At 40.2% G+C, this 19,032-nt stretch overlaps 1 protein-coding gene across 8 annotated transcripts in view; it reads right to left on the minus strand.

The window, feature by feature from the left end:
* Window positions 1–19,032, minus strand: part of NAV3 (neuron navigator 3) — a 421,955-nt gene that overhangs the window by 102,734 nt on the left and 300,189 nt on the right. For all 8 annotated transcript variants that reach the window (XM_054207726.1, XM_054207716.1, XM_054207692.1 and 5 more), the window contains 3 exons: window positions 8,864–8,972; window positions 8,065–8,448; window positions 4,554–4,673 (listed from right to left, as the gene is read on the minus strand). In XM_054207726.1, coding sequence (XP_054063701.1) covers window positions 4,554–4,673; window positions 8,065–8,448; window positions 8,864–8,972 — 613 coding nt within the window. The remainder of the gene's footprint in view (window positions 1–4,553; window positions 4,674–8,064; window positions 8,449–8,863; window positions 8,973–19,032) is intronic.

The raw sequence follows: 19,032 nt of genomic DNA on the forward strand, positions 1-19,032 counted from the left end.
TTAAAGATTCCCTGTGCACAAGAACTCTGTGTAACGGGGGCTCAGATTCAACGCAACAGCAAAGTAGCTGAAGTGGGTCATGATAAAAGGACACTGCACAGCATAAGCTACCTTTAAAGCTTTGGGTTTCATCTGAAGAAAAGGTAAGAAAAAAAGAATAGTTCATTCAACGGATGTCAGGGGAAAGTGGTTGCACAACTTATGTTGACGGTTGACTGATGAAAGTGAAGAAAACTGTGGCTTTTGACACGGTGCACTAAATTCAGCAGGTATAGGGGGTGGAAGGACGATGGTTGAACTTAGTGGCGCTATATTCCTTTCTAAAAAGGTTTGCTTAAGCTTCCCTAAAAGTTTTTTTGAACAACACAGGGTGGTTTGGAAACATTGCAACTTACTTTTCAATAAACCTTACTCTTCCCAAGAACATAATTCATTTTGTGTGCTTACGTCTAATCTCTTTTGGCTCATCTTACTTTGAAAAGGGTTTTGAACTCCAAGAATGTTCCTCAAATACTCTCTCTAAGAGTCCCAGAAGGCAAATGCTAGAGTGTAGAGGAGGAAGACAGAACAATAAATGAAAAGTAATATCATACCACTGAGAGCTCTCCCAGCCACATCCCAAGTTACACCCGCTGCAGAGAATCCGTCTTCCTCTCTAATTAATTTCTTATGGTATCTGAAGCAAGGTAAGTTCCAAGGAACAGGCATTTATAGACCAAAAAAAAGAGTTCAAATTAGAAAAAAAAAAAAAATGAAAAGAAGAATGATACAAGTGTTGACATCTGATGCTGCCAGTGTCCCTTCAGCCTTTCATTGAACCATTACAATTCTTTCCCTTTCCTTTCTACACCAACGTGCTTTCCAGAGCAGTATGCAATCAACATTAAACCTTGGCTTATGTTGTATTCATGAATTTAACCTTGTATGAAGTTGTTCAAAGAGCAATTTAATATTATTATTTGTACAAGCTCTCAGGCTAGGTTGCCACACGGAGATCCTTCAACCCTTTGCTTTTTTGGCATTCACCAAAGAAGTGGAGATGCAGGTCCTATCTGAAACCAGTTTAGAGTGGAATCAAACTGGGGGCCTGATTGTCTTTATATCGCAGTTCATGCCCTTAATTTCAGTGAATTATTCCTGGTTTATCCATGAAATGAAAATTAGTCTGAAAGTATACATTTGCCAGAAATGGCACAGCCCTTAGAGATATCATCAACCCACCTATCTGAAGAATATTGTACTGCCAGCTCACAAAACTAAAAAGTTTTAAAATATAAGCAGAAGCTGTAATTTAGGTTGTCAGAAAAAAAAGCAAGTTCAATTTTCAGGAAGAACATGGGGTTGCTGTCAGCAAAAGTTACTGGCTCTATTGACAGACAGAATACTGAAACTTCTCTCCTGACTGCTAATGTAAATCAGATATTTGCAGCATATAATTTATTTTCTGCCTGCACAGAGATGCCAGCAGAGTCCTTTACAACAGAAAGGCCAGGGCAAATCATGCCAATTATGAAAAAGGCTTATACTAATGATACCATAGAGAAAATGGATATGTCCTTCACATATCTACAGGGATGATAGAGAGGAAAATAATCCTCTTTCATAGAAGTTCATCTTACCAGTGGCAAGGCATACCTTGAAGCCCTGAAACAAACCCTATTATTTTTTGTTCAGAGTAGAAAAAATAAGATCTAGAATGCTATGCAAGATAAGATGAAATCTCAGGTACCCATGCTGCTGTGAAGGACCAAAATCTATCCTGACAAACAAAGTGAGAGTCTCAGCAATCTCTGTATTGCTTTTTCCACCTGATTTCACAGAATCATAGAATGGCTAGAGTTGGAAAGGACCTTAAAGATCATCTAGTTCCAACCCCCCTGCCGCGGGCAGGGACACCTCCCACTAGACCAGGTTGCTCAAAGCCCCATCCAGCCTGGCCTTGAACACTTCCAGGGATGGGGCATCCTCAGTTTCCCCGGGCATTTCATATCATAAATGTTACACACATTGTTGAAGATCAGCATAAACAATTTTTTGTGTGTGTTTGACCTAATACAGGTTATTTTGTGACCCATTTGGGTAAGTATGTGGTTTTTTATCATCAGAACACATATTTAATTTTTCCTACCTAAACATCTTTTTGCTTCTTCAAGGAATAGCATACCCTTATACACAAAAGATCTATGTCAAAAAAGCATGATTAAGGTTGTAAAAATCAAGCACTGAAAGGTCAGAAAATGCCAGAATTGTCCAAACGTCCATAATTTAAATCCCTCATGCCTGTGCACTATGATAAACTTTTTAATTACGTGATAGCATATAGTATGTTCCATGACACCCCGTTTAGAGGGTTCAGAAGAGTACAGGAGTCCAGCTTTCATTCTTTGTGTAAGGGAAAGCAGTCATTACAGACTACATCCTACTTCACATCTGTAAACTTTAAGCTCAAAAATGACTTTGGGGGTTGTTCATGCAGTTTGCTAATGTCAAGAGCAGTTTGCTAATGCCTGGTGAAGACGGAATAGATTGAGATTTTAGTTGTTGAGATTAAATAAATCTTCCCTGAATACACATGAATTTAAATTTTTTAAAAGCCTTGTGTCTTGCATAAAATTGGTCAGCTTTTCACTCAAGCCCCAAAGTAATCTCCTAACAAATTTGAAATCCCTGCTCCACAACCTGGCAAGCGATAGACTCAGAGACGAAAGACTCAGAAACAGCAGAGTAGTTTTTAGCACAACATTTTTAGCCAGTCTGACAAAGTTGTATAAACAAACCAAACCAGATTTATGTACTACGAAATGCTGGACAATCCCATCAACTGAGAACTGATGATAGCCTCCCTGTGGTTTCACATGCAAAACACGTATGTACCTGCACTCTGTATAGAACAAATGAACACATACATTACTAAATAACACTTCAAAGCAAAACAAACACAAAATGTTTGAGTAGCATCTAGAGTTTGAGGAATACTAAGAAAAATTTTAAAATCCCTTAATTTGGAACTCTTTTTTTCAGGGAAAATGTGCGTGGTTTGAAACTTGGCTTGAATATTGCATGGTGGGAAGAGCTCTAATAACTTCACTCCTAAGTGAAAAAAGGATATAGACATACAAAAACGTGGGTGCTAGCGACATTCTCTGTCTTTAATTACATGACTCCCAGCCTCTAAATTTTCCACCCTCTCTCCCACTTTGAGCTTAAGGTTCTTGTTCTCACACACAGAGCTCCACAAAAGTCCCTCCTGCCCACATCTTATTTCTCATTTTCTCCTTCTGTTACTGCCTGAGTTCTACCCAAATTATTTTCTTAAACGCCTACTGTACACTTTCTCTGGTCTTTGCATCACGTCAATGCTTGCATTCCAAAGAACCAAGCTGTGTTCCTTTGAATTGCTGTTAAAACAGGCTTTTTCTGCAAGGTCAAAAAATGCTAATATGTCGGCTAAAGCCACCTTCTTTTTTAAGTAACTGGTTTCCAAGATGAAAATTATCTTCTTTATCCTGATGCATTGCATGCACTGTTTGACTAATGCAGGTTATCCTTGGCTTGTGTCACACACGTATTTTCACCAGAAAACTGTGAAAAGTAAAAATTATACCATAACTAGGCTTCTTCAACTCATTTGCTAGGTTTGTAAAACCAGAGCCACTTCATGAACCTTTTCTCCCTTCCTGATTAAATACACTTTTTTCCCTAAAGGAAATTTGATTTTAAAAAGATGGAACTGAAATCAACCCCCTAAAACTCAAGACTGCCAAATTTCACAGCTGCTCCTTATCTCTGTGATGGTCTGACCAAAACCTCAGAGCTGACAGCTCTAAGTTCTGCAAAAGTTGTGTTATGAATTTTTATTTCTCAGACATGGATACAAGCCACCAATATGAATCTACTTGAAGCTCAAGGAAAAGAAACAGAAAATGCTCCCCTAATCTGCAGAAGTACTTGTGGGAGCACGTTTTTATGCTCACACCCATATATACACATATAAGGGCAGGATAGTGTTGTTTCTTTTCTCACGCTGCATAGACAATGGGATATAACTCCACTTCTCACTTCCCACTGCTCATGGGTACTGCCTTCTTCTGACACCCGCAGAGGGCAAAATGGGTGGAGAAGACCAGGGTTGTGGTTCCAGACAACTCCAAATGCATGTTCTGACCCACTTCATCAGGCACGCGCCAGCTCTCTGCTGCCTAGAGACCATGTGCATTCTCCCTGTGCTCATCAATTGACAAGGAAACCTGTAAAAATCATGTCCCGTTTCAGAGATTCAAGATTGCAAATTAGGTCTGGGCTTCTTAATATTTTTCTCTTACACCTTCAACAATAAATTCTTCCTAAGTTCCCTTCCTATGTGAGAAATATGCTTCTTCCCCACTCCTTGTGGTATTTGGTGTATTGTGTGCTCAGAAAACTAGCAGTCTCAGAAGCTGGCTTTCTCTTGCTATTCCTTATGAAAAAAGCAGTGATATATTAGCAAGTGTGAAGGATGAAAAATATCTACAAAGCTCAGATAGATAACTTTTTAGCAAGCAAAGCACAGTTACCTGTCTGCATCCACGGTCACGTCATGAACCCCTCTCTGAATGACGTCTCGAGAGGCAGCTAGGTCTGGTATTCGGTTCAGACTTCTTGTATATAGGTTGAGTCCTCCATCTGTCATGTACCTGAAAATAAATGTGTGGTCAATCAGTGGGAAAGGCAGCCATCTGGCAACCATGTTTCACTCTAAGCATAACAGACCATGGAATTCAAATGTTTAAGGTAGGGGCTGTCCTACTAGATAGTAGACTTATACTAAATACTCTCAGTTCACATGCCCAGCACAGGGAAATCAGATATATGCTTATTTTCTAGGATCATTTGCCTTTTTCTGTGATGGCTTAAAGGCCAACCTCTTTTAATACATATATTTAGGCTGGACCCCTCAAGTATCTTCAAAAATTGTAAGTACATTTTAAGTGCTGAAGTTTTGTTAAAGAATAGCATCAGACGCAAGAAGCATAACTCCAGTTTAAAAAGGGAAAAAAACGGAAAAAATCACTAGCATCCATCTAAATGGGAACAGAAATTAAGAACGTAAATCCGTAGTTTCCACTGAGATGCAGTCGTTCCAATATGAAAGAGATATCCACTGAAGCCCTTACAATGACATTTAAGAATCTATCTGTGTTCCTTTTGCTTCATTCCCACCACTTCACATTATAATGAATGACTAATGAATCGAACAGTAAGTATACTGCTGCTTATTCAGTAGAGAACCATTAAAAGTTTCTGAATTTTAAGCAGCAGCAATAATTTCTGGAATGCCTACCTAGAGTTTAGGTATCTCTACGAGAGGTCTTGATGCTTGTAATTGAGCAGTACCACAAGCCTGTCCTACTCTCAAGACCTTTCATTAAACTGTCTTCCCTATTAAGCTCTTGTTTTTTACATTTTCCTCTTGTAGTTTTTGGTAACTTTAGTGTAGCAGCCTAGTACAGAATTTGCACAAACTTATTTGTGAAGGACCATGCATGTGTATGGCACTTAACATAGAATATACAGAAAAAAAATTTGGTATAACTCAGTGGAGCTACGCAAAGTAAATTTAGAGGCTTACTGAAATAAGTGTAGTTCCAATGCTAGGCCGATGGTTAAAATGATCTAGTGGAGTTCACTTCCAATTCAAAAAATCTTTAACACAAGTTCTCCTCGAGCCATGAAATGATGCCACTCAAATCCATCTTTCAGTCGAAGTGTGTGTCCAAGTACACAAACATTTAACTTTAATAACTCTACACAGACTCCCAGGCACAAGCCAAGGCACACACACACAGCTGGTGCTCCAGATGTTCTGTTGGCCCTCTCCCTGCAGTTCCTTCTGGGAGCTGATTTAATTGAAATCAACTGTCCCGGAGACCGCGGGGCTAATACAGCAGCCCGGGAGCACCAGCCTCCACCCCGACGGTTCGGCGTGGGTGAGCTGGTACAGATTTTGAGAGCAAAGCTGCAGTAGGGTAGCCCTGTGTGACAGCTACAGTTTGAGATGGTATTGTGTCCTGGGTGGCAATCTGGATGAAGGCAGCCTCAAGTGCATGAAAACACAAAGAGTAGGTTTGCAAGGCATTTTATGCACTGGTAAGATTTGGCCTGCAGTTCAGCAAGGGATTTCTGAAACCCTGGTATCTGGAGTCTGCAGAAGGTAACTTTACATTTGTCTTCAAAGGTAAATTAACAGCAATGCTTACACACTAGATTTATCCTTTTATTAGAGACAAAATTGAGACTTTCTGACAGATTATTTAGCTAGCGGTGAATTATGCAGTAGATTCCAAGGCTCTGGAATTGCATATTAAATTTAGTTGTGGTTTGAATGCAATCCAGACTGTATGGATTTTTTCCTCTACAAGTAAGGCCTGAATGGAGAGATTTAACAAGTGCAACAGGCCTTCCTCAAACTAATTTCTAATTACTGCTGCATTCCTGTCCCCAAGTGTTTGAAGTAATTAAACTGAAAATGGAAGAGGCATAAAGAAGATAAGGCTTTATATGCCTGAATGAATCCTGAATTTTCAGAACTTATTAACTTGTTTTTAACATTTACTGCACCTAAAAATGTTAACTGAGCGCATTGCAACTTACTGTCTATTGAGTCATCCTTATTACAGATGCAAAGAAAAGTCACACAAGATGACTATATTCATTCTCCAATGTGATAAGCTAATTAATACAACTCATCAGGCACTGCAAAGGATTCCCCTATCTTTAAAAAATAAAGCCTTGCATCCATCAAAGGCAGCATTTATATTTCCTTTATGACAAAAGGTCTTCAGACATTGAAGTATTATGTGTTCCGTATGTCTTTTCTCTGTTCTAGCACATATGTATATGACATCCTATTTGACAGCCACTAATGCTATGCTATGGACAAGCTTGTCAGTAGTACTCCATTCACACATCACTGAGACAGTGCACCGGGGAGATACAGGAATATGCTTTCTTTATAGTTACGCTTTTTCAGGAGATCTATCTTTGGATGGTGCTTGAGGTGAGACACTACTCTACAAAGAGCTTTGATCACCGACTTACAATTGCCCTTAGGAAGATATCACATCCAATTTCATCAGCTACCATTCTCTAATCATAGTTATACTTCAAACTAAAAGATTAGATTGACAGCAAGAGTCCTAAATTTATACAGTGAAGTAATGTGGTGTGACATGACCATGTACTCTATGGGACTTCTGTTCAAACCAATGTTACCTCAGCCACCAAGCACCCTTGAGATGCCAACGACAGCACTGAACAGTGATTTAAGTATGAGTAAAACCATATCATGGCTTGCTTTTTTTTTAAATTATGCTTTAGGAGTTCTAACATACATAGGAGTGAAGTGACTTATGTTCCAAGATTGATATAAGAATTGTTAAATCATAATTTGAAACACAGGGAATGCAGTACTGCAAAATTAATCACTTGGTTAAGCAAACAAAAATAAAAATAATTGTCATTCTTCCTCCTGGGTATGCCTGGAGAGTGACTGATCTATTATTTTATGAAAAAATATTCCTGCAGCTTAGATGATAGGCACAGCTGAAAAATTGCAATAAAGGCCTATCACACAGACTATACTAGAAAATATCTGCAGTGGAAACAGGGAAGTCTGTGCTGTCAGCATCTGCTTTTCATCAGCTGCATCCAATACCATATCTACCATCTCAAATAAAGCATAAATATACCGAAAGATGACTCGTCCCAGGGCAAGAAGTGCAAAATGATGCGTTACCAGATAACTACGAAATTCCATTAAGTAGTAAGAAGTACCTGTGCTCTTATCAAAGTTCCTAGCAAAGTCATGTTGAAGGAGAATAATTGAATTTGAAGGCAAGTGAGAAGATCACTGGCAGCTTAGGGGCTTATTTTTGGTTTGTTATTTGTTTGGGGTTTTTTTATATATGTATATTTTTATGTGGCAATCATAATGCAACTTCCACTTCCATGCCAGAATTTGTTAGGAAAATCCTATTTAAACCTGCCAATTAGACATTAGTTCAAATGGGGAAAAGTGCTACTTACCCACTATTGATGTCATCAGTTCTGAGGCTTTTTCCAAGAATGTCCCCATCGCTCATGTAGCCGCCAACGTCAACCTCAGAGGACATGTCCAAATCACCACTTCCCTTCTCACTCATGTCAATCTGTGAGATATTTCCAAGGCGAGAAACTGCTGCTCGGCGAAGCGGGGTGGTGTACATGAATCGAGAAGGGTCTGTGTGTATGAAGCGACTTGCGCTGCTGCGAGGATAACCAGCGCCCAAGGACGGGGCATCTCCTGCCTGCAGCCGAGGACTGGCCTGCCCTAGCCTCCAAGTCACCGGGGTGGACCGGCTTGTCAAGCTTGGTATGCTTCTCCCATTCACCTCAGTTGTCACAGTGCTGTCAAATGTTGTCTCCAATGTGCTGCCAAACAAAATGGAGAAGTCAGTGACCTGTGCTTTCTCCGTTCCTGAGAAACAAGGAAAAGCAAAGGCTGGAAGATTATATATAATTTTTTTTAAAGTTCTGTGCATGTGTTTCTCCATGTGCACCCATGCGTTTGTGTATATAAAAACCTGTACTTATAAAATAACCTAAAATAAATCATATAGACTTCTAAGTTGATGTACATGAAACGATAATCATCTTTGTGAATGATTGCTTAAGACACTTTGACAGTAAAGCATATTAAAGTCACATTTAAGTTGTTGAGGCAGTCTAGCAAACAGTATGGTTAGTGTCATAGTTAATTTTCCCTTGCAAGTCTCTAATTCATTCAACAACTAGTAATATTCTCCTACAGTCCAAATTTTTAGCAGCCTACCCAAAACCAGTATACCTGTGGCTTATCTGGGTCCCTCTAAGGCTGGACATAGTTTCTTCCAAATTCTGCCTCAGGTCTGCTATATTCTTTACAGTTCTCATTCTTCTTGTTTCAGGGTCTTCCCCTAGAAAAAACCAATAAAACCAGCATAAATTTTAGTGCACACGAGCATATAAGGTTGAATAAAGTGCACACATGTATACACAGCTGAGAATACACACATCTGATTGTAAATAGGCCTGTCCCTTTAATCTTTTAAAAAATAAAACCTCATCCTTTCAGTAATAAAACACACATATGCTTATAAATAACATGTGGTATGTAAAAAACCCACTGAAAAGAGACCTGGTGAAGTATCCCTGTTAGGGCCCAAATCTACTAATGAAACTCAGATTTATGCTGTTGGGATTTTTATCCTCTGTAATCAAGGCATGATGCAGCCCCAGACCACTTGATACATTAAACAGCCCCTTTTTCCTCCTTGACATTTTACATGACTTGGTAGGAAATAAAGCCACAGTAAATCTGTGTCTGGAAAGTATTGGGATAACTCTTAAAACAACTCTTCAGTATGCACTTAACATCCAGGCTATTTCAAAGTACTCTTTAGGTCAGGCACTTAATAAAGTATCATTCCTGAACTGTAATGGTTTCCTGAAGGGGGAAATTATTCTTCATATGGGATAAGAAAAATATTCTTCTTGGGATAAAAATCTGAACACTCTAAGCACATGCGTCATTTATACATTTATGGATTTTAACATCCTTCAGGGATCCATTGTCACAAGCTAATCTCGTCTCCTGAATAGCAAGGCCCACACAACTTCACCTGGAGCATCCTGAATCATGTTTACTTCACTCAGTTAAAAAAAAACAAAACCCAAGCAACAAACAAAAAGAAAAAAAAATCCATATTACGTGTTACAAAAGGAAAACATAGCAAGCCTCAAAATGACCTCCAAAAATCATATATGAAGACACAGAAATGCGTGTTTTCTAGAATATCCAGATATCAAGGAATTTTAGTTAATTTTTCTTTTGGAGAATAAGAGAATTTCAAAGGAAAATCTGTGATAAAATCACTGAACTGTTCAAGGCTAATATTCTGCTTCTGGCTGTGTCCTATATCTGTTCCTTGAAAGAATGTTATGTGCACAATGCTGAACATGGAGTGCAAATGATTTCTTTTTGACTCTATCGATGATAAATTTCATGTCATACCTTACTTTGTTAAGTTAATTTTACTCCTCATTCTAGAAATGTTATCTTTAATATTTAACTCTAGATTTCAGCATTCTCATGCAGAACAATCTAATCCTGGAATTCTCATGACATCAAGAAACTGTTTCCTCTTTGAATACATCTAACAAGAGATAGTCTGGTGAATTTAAACTCAACATCATACAAAAAATCAAGATCAGAAATCCGAGCAGAGGCAAAATACCATGTAGCACTATGATATTTCACATGTGTAAAATACACATGCAAGATAAAGACCTTCAAGCTGCTGTGTTTCTCTCTCTGTTGCCACCTTTTCTCCTCCCAGGTTTGTGTCCGAGTTTATGCAAAAGACAAATTCATCAACGGTGATGTGTCTGAGGAAAAGCATGGTGTGCCATCCAAGTGAGAGAGGCAGGTGGAAAAGCAGGTCGGACGTGTTTGGCAAGGAGGGAAAACAAAACAAAACAAAACAAAACAAAGAAAAGAAAAAAGAAAAAGAAAAGACGGCATGCTTTGCAGAGTAGTCAAAATGGGAAAAAAAGAAGGAGAAGATCTAGAGCTTGAAAGAAAAGTTGCACAGGACAGACAGCTGGGAAATATTCAACACGGGGCCAGAAACAATGAAAATTTTATATTTAACAAAGTATTCTGGAAAAGTGAAGCACAAAACAAAAAAAGTTCTGGTAAGGCAAAAAGATCTCAACACAACATCTGTTTAAAGGCATGGGAAAAATATAGTAAGGCTGACGTGCAGCAGACCTGCAAGCATGGGTTTAACCTTGGTTTAACATATACACTGACATTTATTTCAAATATAGGGGAGAATCTGCAGAAGAAACCTTTATTCGAACAATGGTTCACTTAAGCGCCTTAACTTTGAGTTTTGACTAAATGATGAGGCATTTGAGCTCATTGACAAACTGTACCCACTTCTACAGCCCAAGTCTTAATGTCCAATCACCCTGCAGGTACTTAGGAAAAATCCCAACTCCTGACATTAAATGGAAATAAATTATTCCATATACATTCCATATACCGTTTATTTATTCCCTCATAGGAACAAATAGCCTCAAAGGCTACATGGTACTAGCCAATGTACCCTGCAGTTGTGGCTCAACATTAAGCTAGCTTTGACAGCAATGCTGGTTTGAGGTTTTCCCATCTACTCTGCCCTGGTTTTATCTCCAGTCCTCTCTGTTGCAGCCAAACAGCCCTTCAGGAACTGCTGTTTGTTTGTTTGTTTTATTGCTCCAAAACAATTCTTCAGTGGTTTTGTGATTCAACAGTCCATAAACCTCTGGCTTGGCACCATGGAACTGACAGTGGGGTCAACACCTGAACTGGATGGAGACAAGAAGTGGGGATACAGGCCCAGCACTGCTGCCAAACTCTCCATCTTCTCAAGCCACACCCTGAAGGCATGTCCCTTCCCAATTTTTTTTTCCATAAAATAAACTACCTGTGTGCATTTTTACATGTAATACCTTGTAGGAGGCAATTATTCACACTCAGAAGTTACCAGAACTGCTCCTGTATTTCAAGCTCAATGTGTTCAGTCAAGCACCTCGCTGATCAATGTACCCATGGATGCACTCTTTGCAGAGGTTTCTGCATCATCCTGGAGATTCCTGTGAAGCAAAAGGGCTTATGCCAAGGCTAAGCTGGAGACCATTAATCCTGTTAGACTGAACCTGCTGGTGAAAGCTCAGACAGTTCCCAGGTAGACTATCCGTGCCTACCTCCAGGCAGTTGCCTACGGTGCACTCAGTTCCTCACTGTTGCTGCCTTTTGCTTTTGCCCCCCCGCCAAATGCACTGAAATTCACTTCCAGGAGCACATCATATTCCTGCCACTATACCTACACGGGGAAGACCTGTCACCTGCCCCGCCTCAAACCAGAGGTGAAACAGTAGCTTGTTGGTATAAGACAATTTTCTGTTACACACAGAAAGACAGATCCCAGGGTGTAAGCAAGCAGAATTAAAGGCAAAGCAATGCTTTACCTCTATATTCATTTGAGGCACTGAATATACTTCATATTTGCAGTGACTTTGCCCTTTCCTTCCCTGTTTATCCTTGTCAGTTGTCCTTTGCTATCTGTTAACACTGCAAATTCTTGCAGCAAAAATGACAGCAACTGTCTTTTTAAATATATTTTGTACAGGAAATAGCATAACAAAGCCTTAAGGTATAATTGCAATACAAAAAAAACCCAAACAAAACCAACCAAAACCCCCAAAAAAACCCAAAAAGGTACATACATATGGCAAACTGCCAAAATATATTTTCACAGAGAAGACTATTTCACCTTCAGACAAATTACACCATAAAAAGTGGAGTTATTCTACCCTGGAAAGGTGAAACGTTTAAGGCCTAATCTCTTTTGATCTCTCAGTGACACAAGGGGTAATTTCAAAGCCTTTCCACCATTTTTTGCTAAAAAGATACAGCTCGAGTTTTATGATCTTAAAATACTACATAGTACTACATACAAAATCCTTGTAACTAACTTTTCAGTGTTTTAAAAATAATTGTTCTTTTTTCTTTTCATCCTTCTCTTATGGCTGTCTCAATGGACTCGTGCTGTATCATGGATGAACAAGTCAGAAAGTATAAACAGATGAACACAATGCTTGAGAAATTTTCTGCACTGAGTGTAAGATCCTCAGACCTAACTTGCACCTGACATTGCCTGCATTTTCAGGACAGCGTTGTGGCTCCCCATCTACATCAAGCCTCCTTCTGTACGGAGGACCATGGGGATGGTGAACATGTGGGTTTTTTCTGAAAGCTGCCTACACTGTGGCTGCTAGAAGAGATGCCACAGTGCAGCAGGATCGGGACACATTGGTTCAAAGGGAACCCACATGGGACACATTGGTTCAAAGGGAGCCCAGAGACCCCCAGGCACCTCGTGGCTTACTACTATGGCACACTGCCATCATAGATTTTATCTGCATTTGCATCACCTAACATAACAGAAATGCTCCCTGCTTATTATCTCAAGTGACTCTGTTTTACATGCCAAAGAAAAGCCATTCCATTTCACACATATGGAGACTGGGACAAGAAAGACTAAACCCAGGGTACCCTGAAACTCTCTTTCAAAATTGTGTTCCTCTTACAAGAAAGTCTGATGTAAATATTTCACTCACCCCATGAAATATAATCTGTTCAAATCACTTGTAGCTACATCACTTCTGTTAACCATGAATATTCTAAAAGATGCTCCTTAAATTCTTGCCTATAAGCAGTGAACCACTACAGATTCTCTCAATAAATTTCTAAAGAACACATTCATTTCTTCCATTGTGTGACACACATACACAGGAAATCAAAATAAACATTTTACAGAAATCACTAATCACCTAGGTTAAACTTTTACATTCACAATTCTGAAGCTTACCCATAATTGCACATTTAATAATACCGTTCATAATCATTTCAGTACTTCTGCACATGTAATTACAGCCCAAAACAGATAAATGGGAGAATAATAATTCCATTAATTGTCTGATTTTCATAAAAGGATTTGCAAATACCAAGCTGATCCCCAGAGCATTTTCCACTCTTAGATATTAACTCCATTCACAAAGGAAAGTACCAGTTTTACTCTGAAGGTGGGGAAACTGAGGCTTACAAGAGAACAGGGATTTGCTCAGTGACACGCAGCTGAAGAGGGGCAGGGGCAGGTGGAGAGCTCAGCTTCCTTTGCTAACACGCCTCTGATCTGTAGGAGAAGCCCCTTTGTGCATACTGGTATAGTCTAACAACAAAAAGATGCATAAAAAGAGAATACTTGTTTCTTTGCTATTTTGAGATGATAGCTTTTTACATTACATACACATAAAAAAATTTATCCTGAATGTTTAAATACAATCAGGGCTAACATATCCACCAGCAAAGAACCTCCAGGCTAGACACATGCTACATAACCTTGGAAAAGCAAGCAGCCACTTCAACCATTTGACTGTCTGAAGAACAAAGCTTTGGAAATGAACACTTTGAGCACTCTTATAAAGGGCTGAGAGATGAAAAGTAAAGCCAGTAACACAGAAGCCTTTTGAAGCACCTATGGCTGTGGACTTCAAATACTCACTGGCATGCACTGATATAATAAAACTGGTTATTTAAACTAAACTGAAACCCTGGCACTCACAATTCCATATACAGGGTGAAATTATCAGCAGGGGAGAGGGGGAAGCAATACTGGAGGGACAGTTTGTAGGTAGGCCGAGATATTTCCTGTCTAAACCAAACCTTGGATTCAAGATTTCAATTTTAAATTCATTAGAACAAATGTCATTAAAATTAATTTATTTATGAGTAAACTAATAGCGCTTAAAAGTCTCACCTTATTTTTTCAAACAGCTAGGCAAACTCTGCTCGATTATTCCCAGGCTGTTTCTGCCCATGCACCCATCAAAAGTGATTTAGACATTTGTCTTCACTCCATACAGTCTGTGGTAAGAGTAAGCAAACAAGGAAGAACTGTCTAGACCCTATTTTTGCACACTATTGCAAATAAACCCAGTTCTGTCTTTTGAAATCACTGTCAAGATCAAAAATCTACTCCATGCAGATATATGCAAACACTTGGGTCTCCTCCTGCACTTCCTGGTGTCAAGCCAAAGTTAACTTACCTAAAATATCAGTATAAAGGACCTGTTCTAGGTCCCCCAGCATTGTTATTATGACATCTTCATCCAGATGTGCAGTCCCTTCACGCAAGCAGCCTTCCTCCTCCTCCTCTGCCCAGCTCCTGCTGGGGAAACGGGACGTGCAGGATGCATTTTCACCATCTGATTTTCCCCCCTCCTCATTGTCAATCTCGAAGCCTTCACCTGTACGTCGGTCTCCCAACCTCCTGGACGTCCTGCTTCCAGCAGGTGGTATCACCTGAAGCACTTGGGGTGTGGTGAGGCTGGGGTGGCAGAGAGAGTGCACTGACTGTGAGAGTGCCTTGGAAAGGGAGCCTCTGCCCCCAGCTTCTGCCTCCCGCTGACGGTAACTCTGGCTGGACTTGGAGGCGTTTCCAAACCAGTTCTCCCTGTATGAGTATCGCCTCTTCTCCCCTTCGCTGATGAGTGTGAGATTGGTTAGAGACTTCTGCTTCTGAAGACGAACACACCCTCTTCTAACCTCCTTGCCTTTAAACACTGACAGTTCAGCAGATCGCTGCATCTTTCCGGCTGGGGCTTCACCTCAGTTAGCTTTCGTATTTCTGAGATGGACAGCAGTTCAATTCTCCCGAAAGGTCTGGGAGGTGATCCCTCTGGCACCGCATGCCGCACATCCCAGGTAGCACATACTTGCACTCGCAATGAAAAGCAGAGCTCAAACATGCATGTACAGTGCAGTGTAAATGACTAGACAGGCACAGTCATTTTCTTTAAAATTACGCTGCTTTCTCTGCTAAACCACTTCTCTCCCGTCACATTAATCTGCAGTACTTACAGTCATTTTCACTTGGATTTCTCTCAAGCAGAGGAGAGTTGATCAAACACTCTGCTCCAGCACAGAAGTAATCCCAAAAGCCAACTGTGTTTTCCCCTCTCCATCCAATCACCGGTCTCATCGGAGCGGTGGGCCTGCATCTCTGTCTACAGCTGCTGCCTTCTGAAATCCAAAGTAGGCACAAGTGCTGTCTCGGGCTTTCCTCCCCCCTCTCAGCAGATCATGACTGATCCCAGTGCACGGACGGCTCTTCACTTTAGATGGGCTGACACAGAACTGCAAGTACAGCCTCCACGTCAGAGCTCAATAAAGAGCCAAAATTAACCACTGAAGCAAAGCTCTGCACAAGCCTCCTTACATTTTAGTATTCAACCTGCATTCCCAGATATATGACTCTTCTCTGCTACTGCAGTGAATGCTGCTGGCTGCCATGGCAGCACACATCCTGGTGAATTAAACCGGAGACACAGAAGCCTCTGCCCAGTTTACAGTGCCACAGGTTTCAAGACACAGCTTCACCTGAATGGGATGCTACAGTAACTGGTCTAGCTCACAGTCAAATCCTATTTTTCTCCCTGAAAGGTAAGGATGACAAACTATTTCTTCCATATCACTCACTGCCTGTGCAGGAAGCTAAAAGCAGATTTGCAAATGGACCTTCAGTCCTGCAATTTCTGCTCTAAATAAAAGAAAAAAAATCTTTAAGATCATAAAGAAGCTAAAATATGGAAGACAACAGTACCTACCCAGTAAAGTGATTTATAAAACAAAATATTTCATTTCTTTCTTCTCAAAATATGCCTTGTTTGTATCTCTGTGAGGTTAAGAGGCTAGTATGGAATTAAAAAGCTGTAATAAAATCATTGTTTCACCATTTTCTGAAGAAAATCTATGAATGGAATAGTAAATTTCATATGGCAACTGAGTATCATGTCTGAACTAAGTTCACCAATTATAAATGTTAGCTTTAAACACATTATCAAGAGTGAAAGAAGACATATGTTTAAATGTATACCTTTTCTCACAGAGAAAAAGATATTAGTCCCAGAAATAATAGACAGATGAACAAAGAACTAGCTGAATTTAATTCTAATTTTTTAGATACAAACTTTTTATCTAAGGGCACTTAATTTCATAAAATATTATGTAGAAATCTACATTATACTGCTTTTGCCAGTGTGAAAATACGCTCATCTCAAATCCCTACCTGAGAAACCTTGACAGGGAAGTAACCTTTAAAAATGCCACCCGAAGAATTACAAGCTGTTTGAAGATTCGCTGTATGAATAAATGGGTGTTAACAGAAGCCTCAGTGTACTTCTTGATTTTTGCTGGCTCAGTTTACAGTTTTTAAAGATACATAAGGAAAAAAAATACATTGGAGAAACTTCTTTTAGTAATTTTAAAGGAAGGGCACATTTTTTCCTATGTAACTCCCATAAACATGGAACAATTAGAAAAAAAAATCAGTAGTCTCAAGCAATGATGGTTTTCCACATTAAATCACTGACACATTCCTAGAAAGACAGAGTCCACAACAAGAGGGACGCCACTCCCCTCCTCACCTAGCCCACAAAGTCAAAGTAAGAGGGGACAAGAAGAATGCTCTGTCAGCCTGAGTACAAAATCATCCCAAATATTAAATGCCTGCCACTTCTTCAGCATGGAAACAAAAGGTAAGACTGCTGTGTTTACTCCCAGGGTATGCCAGTTGCAGTGGCACATGGGCCCTTAAAATGTTGTTATGAACGTGCTGGTGTAGATGCTGATGTGGTCCCAGCTGAGGAAGAGGAGCTCCAGCACTGCCCACGTGCTCCTGCACCGGTGCGCGCTGCCACTACCGTGCGGCTGTAACCGTCTGTTCAGCACAGCTGAGGAAGCCGTTTAGGTTATTAGAAAAGGCTTCACAGGGCTGTATTTAGAATAGGGAATTTGCAAAATGAAGGGCAATCTCATTCTTTTGCCACATAATGGTTTTAAAATCTCAATTTATACTCAAATTGGTACAGCATTCTCAGTTGTTACGTTTTAAATTAAGAGGAAGGACAGTGATTTGACCCCAGGCAACAGGGAACAGGACCCTTCCTACCCTAAACAGCAAGGCTGAATCTCTCCCCCATACTCCAAATAAATGCATGGTAACTTCCTCATCCACCCTTTCGCGCCCAAACAGCTACAGTGAGAGACTTGTCTCTATGGTCAGCTGTAGGCAGGTACGGACCTGCTCTGCCTCCTCGCCAAGCTCACGGCACGCCTGCCTGGTCATTTGTAGCAGGCATTACTGCGGTGCTGTATCTGCCCTTGGTAAGCCCTGCAGACAGGGCGCACTCCCTCATGCTAAGCATTGCTCTGCTAAGGAAGCAATGTATGGCGGGGCTGCTCAGCTCTGAGCATGAATAGACCAGATACAAGACTGACGTTATTTATATTTAGTCCTCTTTCCAGCCAGAAGCAGAAAAACTTACGGCAGGGGGATGACAGGTCTTCACACAACGAGCCCCACTAAACCTCATGTACGACGTTGGCACTAGGTGTCTCACCACTCCAGGGTCTCTGGTAGGGGTACAGCTGGAACCTGGACAGCCTAATGGGTCTCAGCGTCTCTTCTTGACCTGTTTCTTCTCCCATCTGAGCTATTCACTGCAGCCCAGCTCCAGTGGGGCACAAATCACAGACCATCACCCAGGCATGGGAATGACACTGTGTGGGAGCCACGTGAGGGTAGCTGGCAGCTCCAGCATCCGCCTGTCTCATTTCCTTTTCTACATGCATTAAAAACATGAGTCAAATGCTGGGATATGGAGGTACTGAGGCTAATCACACAACCTTCATTCAGCCTTCGTGTGTACAAATATACTACTGCCCTTAATTACAAGGTTATATGAACTTTTCTCCCATTAATCACATTGTCTCACTTAGTAGATAGATCATCATGATCATCCTCAGATACAGCAGACACATACTGATGTTTTGGATCAATTTTGGATCAAGTGCTCAGCACAAAGAGTGCTGAATTAATCCTTCTGCTTTACCACACTTCTCTGTAGGGGATAATTTGAGAAAACATAAAATTGCAATGTGGAAAATGCTCATTTTCATTTATTGAGAAATACTTTCATAAGGCTTGTCCCTCCATTTTAAATGTACAAAATATAGTAACTAGCAAATACATCTTTCTAAACTAAGCAGCCAGTATAGGAGACCATAGGAGAGCAAATGTCATGACAGAGCATTATTCCCCAATTACCTTGCAATTCAACGTATTCCCCAGCCACCACACAGGAATATATTTAAATCAAGAACAGCACAGGGAGCTTCCTCAACCTGTCATAGTCAGTGTAGCATACTACCTTATTTTTACTGTCTCTTTCATAAAAAGAATTATAAAAATGATTTTAAGAACTAATAATCTAGGGACAACTTTTGCCATCAGATAAGACTTTCTTTGAAGTCTCAGTGCATAGTTTGGAGCCTTACAAATGAATTATGTAATAGATCTGCAAATG

The sequence above is a fragment of the Rissa tridactyla genome, chromosome 1 (genome assembly GCF_028500815.1).
Source record: "Rissa tridactyla isolate bRisTri1 chromosome 1, bRisTri1.patW.cur.20221130, whole genome shotgun sequence".
In the NCBI taxonomy this organism is placed as follows: domain Eukaryota; kingdom Metazoa; phylum Chordata; class Aves; order Charadriiformes; family Laridae; genus Rissa; species Rissa tridactyla.